Raw genomic sequence first — 7,955 nt, 5'->3', positions numbered from 1 at the left:
TCCGCTACGTCATGTTTAAGTTCTTACAGGGAATTGTTCATTATACGAACGGGTCATGCCCGAATTTTTTAAATAATAATACAGTTTTTCAAATGGAAGAAACTCCGACGAATCGTCAAACCGGCCCTCGGCCAAATTTCGCCCACAATACCCAAGTTGAAGGGATTGTGGAAGAGGCTTCGGATGATAATGAAGTGCAATACACTGATAATCATCCAAATGCTCCTGTCACTCCAGGAATGCAGCCTGAAATTCCAATAAGCTCAATTCTACCTCCGAGAGAGACTCCTATCTCCTGGTAGGTCAGATCTCAGGGAGCGATAAACGTTGTGTATGCACAACTCTGTGCACAAACTGCTCCTCCCACTCAGTCACGAAGGCCTGTATCCCGTACTCGAGCACCATCAGTACCTCAGGTTTCCCAGCATGATGCTCCATCACGGGTTCAGGTAGAAGACACAGAAGTTTACTCTGGATCTCCAGCGAGATATGAGTATACTCACTCCAAAAATCAACGACGAGAATATCATGATGAGTCCCATTCTCATCGAAGGCAGTCAGTTCACTCCAGGTTGGGCCCACGACGGGACACCCACACCAGTGAGTACAATAGAACATACCACGAAGGAGACAGTACAAGTGTGTTTAATCGGTTACAACCAAACTACAAAAGTTGTAAACCTCGCGCGGTTTATAATCCTGAAGCTGAATACGATTATAATCTGATCTACCGCCCGGCGGAAGCAGCAGAAAATTCCAAGTTCATCAACGAAATTGCTTTGGATCCCTTGGAGAAAGCAAAACTCCCATCCAATGTTGGTAAGTTTAATGGCATGACAGACCCAGATGACTATCTTCGGGTCTTCACTAGTGCAGGATTGGTGGGAGGGTGGACTTTACCGATGTGGTGTCATATGTTCATTCAAACTCTCACAGGCGCCGCGAGACTCTGGTTCAACAACCTGCCTGTTGGGAAGATAACATCATGGGTAGACATGCCAGAAAAATTTTTAGTGCACTTCAGCCAGCAGAGGAGGTCTATCCGCGATACCGCAGACGTCATGAATATCTGGCGACGCGATGACGAAAGTTTAGAATATTTTATTACGCGTTACAACAAAGAAGTGCTCGAGATAGGAGATGTTCATGAGCACCTGATCAGAGCATAATTTAAGTATGCCGTCCGATGTGACGACATGATAAAGGTCTTGTCCGGAACGGAGGGGCTACCAAAAAGCTGGGAGAAGCTGATGGCGGCGGCTAAGGTGTACACCCAGATTGAGAAAAACTTCAGCACCAACAGACCACCACCACCGCACAGTTGCCCAACAGACTTAGGCCCGAGCAGCGGGAAAAATTTTAAGAAGAATTGGCGTGACTCGAGTTCTGGAAATTATTCATCTGAAGACACGCGAGCTACCATCAACAAGCTCGCTGCGCAAAGAGAGACAAAACAAGAAAACAGAGAGAGGCAGTGGACTCCTCTGACCAAAACCCCAGCGGAGGTGTTGAGCACGGAAGACTACCAGTTCAAGGCACCTCCACCAATGGAGAATAAGCGCGACCAAGACCCAAATCAATACCGTGATTATCACAAAGACAACGGTCATACTACCAACAACTGTATCTCCCTTCGTACTGAAATCGAAAAAGCACTTAAAAGCGGTTAGCTCACTCACCTGTTGTAGAATGTGAGGAAAGAGATAAAACAAATTACTCGCGGCGAGGAGAGCCCGAGTAAAAAGGCGAAGAACTGAGGAGCATACTATAGTCTCCTCACAGGTTGGTCAAGCTCTGTAGCTTATCAATTCATGGCAAGGACTATATTGTAAGTTAAGTTTCATGTAATTATCCTAAAATAGACTTTGTACCATGGCCTCTGTGCCCAATCATGAATCAAAACAAAGTTTCTATTATTTCTGTGTTTATTACAAAGTGAATGCAATTCCTTTTGGTAAGCGCAAAAACATTATGGTGGATATAATACAAGTCTCATGAGCGGTCAGCGATCACACACATCGCGCAAAGACCTTACGTTCACACATGAATTTTATACCACCTTTATTTGCCTTACCTAATCAAAGCAATTGTACTCATGCAAAATATTTTGAGCTAAAACACATATCATACTAAGTACTGGCGCACCACACACCTTAAAAATTATAAATATACACGGCAGTGTACTAATTTAAGTTACTTGCGCGGCCGCGCATTAACAAAACAGGGATCCACATCCCAAAACCTACAAGATAATTGTTCATACAACCACAAAAGAAAACCTACGCTAGGTCTTCATCTTCATTTTCTCCATCTGGGAAGATTTCTTTCAGTTGCGCCACATGGTCCTCAGATTGTAACGCAACATTGATGGGATCCATAACCGGGAGCTGTAAGTTATTAAATTCTGTATTCGCAGCAGTAAGGGCAGCATCTGTATTAATACCATGGGTAGCGGACTTACTAGTATCCCAGTCAACCTTCAAAGCGTTAACCACATGGTGCGAGCATTCCGCATACCTTTGGGCATATCTATCATTTCACGCAGCAACCAACAAGCGCGCAACTGATTTATCTAGCTGCTCAGAATTCAGAACTGATTTAGCAACCTATATAAAAAAGAAAAAGCAAATAAGGAAAAACGCAAGACAGCTCCAAAGGGTTACAAAAAGAAAGAAGAAACCTACACTCGCGATTCTGCGTTCTTTCAGCCATAACGTGTCACTCTTCAGTGGTTCAAGCTCACTCTCCGCCGTCGCCCGCGCCGTTTCAGAGGTTTCTAACTTTTCTTCGATTTCAGCAAGACGGCGGGAAGTTTCAGCCTTCTCAGTACGTGCAAGCTCCAGATCTTTCTAGGCAGACTCAACTTCCACCTTAAGTTGTTCCTGCTCAGATAGCAAAGCAATAAGTTCTTCTATCTCCTTATCTCTAAGAGCAAGAGTAGCGCAGGTATATACCTCTCGTTGTTCGCTCCTTTCCCTATGAGAGCGCGCTTCATCCCGCGTAGCTTCAGCATCGGCTTTTTAGTTCTTCAATTTCTCAATCTCCGCATCTTGTTTCTTCAACTTCCCAACCTCAGCCTTGAGATTATTGATAACATTGCGGAGACCCATCTTCTCGGCATTATCCTTCTCACAGATCTTTTTCTAGTTTTTGCGCTCCTCGGAAAGAAGGGCAGCTTCAGCTTCCGCCTTTCTCTTCCAACCCGCAACAGACCATTCTTCAGTTTTTCGATCGTTCTCAAATTTGGCCTGATCAGCCTCTAGTTTAGCTCTCAACTGGGCAACACAGACCTCATCCTCTGTAGCTTTCTTCTTGGATGCCTTAAAAGCAGCCCACTCCTTATGCATGTTATGTCACTCGCGCACTATGAGGTGTGTAGTAGATGTATAAGTGGCAGCTTCTTCAAGATAGGCATGATAGGTCTGATCATGGAGTCTTCTAAATTTAATTTCCCCAGGCGGAAAGGTCCTCTGTAACCAGTCTCGGCATACGCGCCAGTCTGAAAAGGTGTCACCTTTCTTCAGATTACAAACAAGGACATGAATTTCAGAGGCGTTCTTCTTCGAATAAGTCCTATAATAATAATCTCAAAGAGTTTCATCTGGGCGGATTGGAGAATTTTTATCAACATCAGAAAATGAACCTTGGTCCTCAGCAGAGACCTTCTCAATATTCTCAGGCACAGAACCAGATACTCTTGTTAACAAAAAATTTATCGTCCACATGATAAGCACACATCACTCCCACCTCCTCGACCACTCTAGTTCCAATTGTACCGATATGGGTTACACTTTATAGACTTATAGACTCTATGTGGATTTTTTTTGCTAGAAATCTTTACTTTTGAGTAAACTACAACATAAGTCTTTGTAGTATACATGCGTCATCATGTTCCCTAACTTTTATTTTTACTAATTTGAGTATTTGTGGTTTACATTTCCCATTTATGTTGAGTCTTTTCTTTAAACACCTTAGGTCTGTTTAGTATGGGGGAATGAAATGGACGAGGGAATGGAATGGACGAGGTAATGTTTTGTTTGGTTGCCATTGAATGGAATGAACAATTACTTTTTGTTGTTTGGTATGCGAAAAAAGATGAAGGAATAAAATCAGATGGTGGTGGTCAGTGATGGGCGATGATGGTGCGTGATGCTAGGTGTCAGTTGTAACGGCAGCGGTGGTGGTGGGTGGAGACGACAACGAATGGTGACAACGGTGGTGGTGGTGGTGGATGACAGTGGAGGTAGGTGGCGGCGGTGGCGATGGTGGTGGCAGGGTTGGTCGGAGGTGGTAGCAGCGGCGACAGTGGTCGGAGGTAGTAGCGGTGGTGGCGGTTGATAGCTGTGGTGGCGGTGATCGGAGGTGGTCGTGGCAATGGTGGCGACGATGATCGAAGGTGGGTGGTGGTGATAATCGGAGGTGGTAGTGGCGACGGTGGGTGGCGGGGACGGCAGCAGTGGCGGGGACGGAGGTGGGTGGCGGCGGTAGGTGGGTGACGACAGCGGATGACGGTGGTGGTGGGTGGTAGCAACGGTGGTGGGTTGTGATGTTGTTAATGAAGGATGAAGAGGGAATGTAATGGAAAAAAAACAGGGGTGATGGATGGAATGATTTTGAGGGAATGTAATGCATTTCAGAATGGACGATTCCATTCTATCGACCAACTAAACACTCTTTTCTTCATTCCTTCACAATGGTCTATTCCATTCCATCTCTCGTTATACCAATCGCTACCCTTAGTATATTTTGTTAGTTGGTCAACTTTGACCATTACCATGAGGGTAGTATAGTCTTTTCACCCTCAAACCCTTACCTAAAAACCTCAACGAACATTTTGTGTCCCCCACACCTCTTATCGGTTGAGTCCTTGCCTCCCGCACACCTCCAGTCACCCACTTGTCCTCTTCGATCACCACACCTCCATCTTTGATCATCTCCTAAACCGCGATCATCACCCAAAAGCCGATCACCACATTGTCAAATCTCGCCATTTAAATAAAAAAATTAAGCCATTATTTTTATAAGACGTAAGTTATTCCCTTTAGTACAACACGTATTGCTTTGAGCTTAGACGTGTGACTCATTATTATGGAAATGGTCAACCCACAAAATATTCAATTCCTACCACGAAGTTTTATTATTATAAAATTTGTTATTTAATCACTAAATGTAGAGAAAATAGCATACGACCAAATCATCTTCTGGAAGCAAATTAACCATGCATTTTCCTCCCACCTTTCTCTTTTGACTAGCTCCATTTATTCTTTCTAAACGCATATATTGTTACACACAATATATATACATATATATGTCAACACACAAAGCAACTCTATATCATATCTCTCTGCCATTGACTACATCAACCCATTTCTCCCAGGAAGATCAAGCAAGAAAAAAACAGCAGTCAACCATGTGTCCGATGAGGGTATTCTTGGTGTTTTTCTCCGCGATATTGGCCGGTTACCTCACCTGGAAATCGGCACAAACTTCTGTCGATATCGAAGACATGGTTTCCAGCGACGATTTATCTCCAAACCAACAACAATCTAGCATCATCAAGGTAACGTATTTTCTTTTCTTTTTTTTTTAAACTCGCTAAATCTAAAATGAGTATACAAATTTTAAGATTAAAGTTAATAAAAAGTGATAAATATATTAACATAAACGTTTGTTTTTGTGTGGGATTTTAGATGGGCCAAAATGCTTTATATGGATTTGTTGACATGGCGAGTGGAAAGTATTTGTGGAGGAACCTCAGACAGATGACTGCAGATGGCAAGACCAAGAGTAATTAGAATAATTGTTTTCTTCATAATTTAATTTATTTAATAAGCTCACTGTATCCAAAATTTTCTATTTACACATTCATATATAGTTGTATTTTATACCAATAAACCTTAACATTCAAGATTATTGATTAGTCACGTATTTAGAAATTTTGTAAAATATGTTAAGTTATAGACAAGATCGAGTTTTAGTTATAAGCAATTATGTACATAAACTCTTGTAAAGATGTAAATTTATTGACAAGTTCGAGTTTTAAGTACAAGCAATTTTTTTAACGGCCAATAGAATCAATCCCGAGCACTCTAGGGGCACTCACTGGACAAACGGAGTGCTCGGAGAGTAATCCGAGTCCACCACCAATTCCGGGGGAAACCCGGTAACCACCCGCCCATAGGCACGACAGTAAATTACCGATAAAACCCGTTTGACTCAAGGATCCAACCCAGGTTTCCCTGACTGGGTCTCCTATCATTGCCCACCAGTGACTCACTCTGCATCAAGTGAGAGTTGAACCTGCATCTCTCAAGAGAAATGCAAGCCCTCCCCCACTTTATCTAAAGATCATTGACTTAATTATAAGCAATTATGTACATAAACTCTCCTAGCCGTTTTAGTTATATCAACTCTTCATGCTCTATTTATTGAGTTCGCCCTCGGTCCGTTGAAAGCTTGACTACTTGGCACATTGTTGCCCTCGGTCCGTTGAAAGCTTGACTACTTGGCACATTGTTGCCCTCGGTTGTGATGGGCACTGGACATCGTGAAGAAAAGCTTGCCCTCGGTCTTGTTGCATTTATTATATACGCCAAGACAAAGTTTGTAACACAACTAGGCCAAACACAAGTTTAAACTGAACGCCCCAAGTATTAGACTCGTTAAATGAATGTCTATAAGGTTTCTAATTGTATTATTTTCTCTTCATATAGAATTCATTTGTCACTCTGTTAAACAAACAAACAAACAATATACAATTCTATATATAATATACGTTGTGATTAAGTGGTAGCAAAGCCAGGTTGCTACTAAATCCTAATGAGAGAAAATTGTTTGTAGGGTTTTCAGCGGTTTTTGTGAGTGGCTTTTGGCGTGACGTGGGTTACGGTATATATAAAAAGTGGTATATTTTTAGCCGATATATACGTTGGTTCAAGTTTTACTATTTAGAAAACACGATAAAATACTTTCATTCTATACTTTACGTTGAGCAAGTGCATCCATCGTTGGCGTAATATAGTGATGGTAAGATACCGAGGATGTCCAAGGATATAACTACTTTTAATACCGAGTTGTTGTCAACGTCTAATCAATCCAAAAGTGAGGGTTGTTTTGTGGCTCGCAAAAAAAAAAGAAGTTTATAATCAATGATAAGAAAATGGTGTTTGAGATATTTGTTACCTCTTGATGCTTTATTAACTAAAAGTTAGCATGGATCGCCAGAGCTCGTTTTTTAGGCGTGAAGTTGTATTCCATTAAGAGCATCCCCAATAAGGGGCATTTTTTCATGTTTTTTCTAGTGCGTAGTTGACACTTGCCCAATCAATCCTCATATTTCTCTCTCTTGCCCTAATCACACAACACAAAAAACACACATTATCTCTCCTCTCTCCTACATCACACTCATATAGCCTTCTTACCTCCATTTTTTCACATTTTTTCACACATACACCACCACACTTTCTCTCCTCCACCTCACACCCACTCTCATTAAAACACCAATGCTATAAAGTTGTGGAGTTCTTTTTCAGGACACTCTCATACTCAATCATATTTATTTGAATCAGCAAGGAAACGCCCTTCAAGGTTGGAACAAACCACAACGATATTGCCAAATCAACAGGGAAACTATATACTGTTATGGTTTAGTATTAAGTAGAAAATAGTCATAAGGGGTTTATACAACCCATGGACCTCTTAGCTTGATCTTATCTCGCCAAGAGTAGTGACAATAATATAAACCAAGTCCTAGGCATCTTGATCTTATCTCCACGCTTTGGCAAGAATTTACCAAACCCAAAGTCTCATATCAAAACCTTTAACCTTATTTCGAGGCATCAACATGTTTAACTTTACACAAACATAAAAACATGAATGTTTCACGCTAGTGACATCACAAGATTATTAAAATATTTTTAAGGATTTAGAAAACGCACTTTCAATATGGTATCCTT

The 7,955-nt window shown here is 41.7% G+C and overlaps 2 protein-coding genes across 2 annotated transcripts; one reads left to right on the top strand and one right to left on the bottom strand.

Moving 5' to 3' along the window:
* Nucleotides 1-4,152: 4,152 nt before the first annotated feature.
* LOC110906978 (extensin-3-like) lies at nucleotides 4,153-4,632 on the bottom strand. The gene has a single exon (XM_022152026.1). The coding sequence runs from the start codon at nucleotides 4,630-4,632 to the stop codon at nucleotides 4,153-4,155; it is 480 nt and encodes a 159-aa protein (XP_022007718.1).
* A 639-nt stretch (nucleotides 4,633-5,271) lies between these two features.
* Nucleotides 5,272-5,928, top strand: LOC110905619. The gene is made up of 2 exons (XM_022151231.2): nucleotides 5,272-5,560; nucleotides 5,691-5,928. The coding sequence occupies exons 1-2, from the start codon at nucleotides 5,309-5,311 to the stop codon at nucleotides 5,793-5,795; spliced, it is 357 nt and encodes a 118-aa protein (XP_022006923.1). The 5' UTR covers nucleotides 5,272-5,308; the 3' UTR covers nucleotides 5,796-5,928.
* Nucleotides 5,929-7,955: the final 2,027 nt, after the last annotated feature.

This window comes from Helianthus annuus, chromosome 14, assembly GCF_002127325.2.
Source record: "Helianthus annuus cultivar XRQ/B chromosome 14, HanXRQr2.0-SUNRISE, whole genome shotgun sequence".
NCBI classification, from domain to species: Eukaryota; Viridiplantae; Streptophyta; class Magnoliopsida; order Asterales; family Asteraceae; genus Helianthus; species Helianthus annuus.
This window is presented reverse-complemented; position numbering and strand designations above follow the sequence as displayed.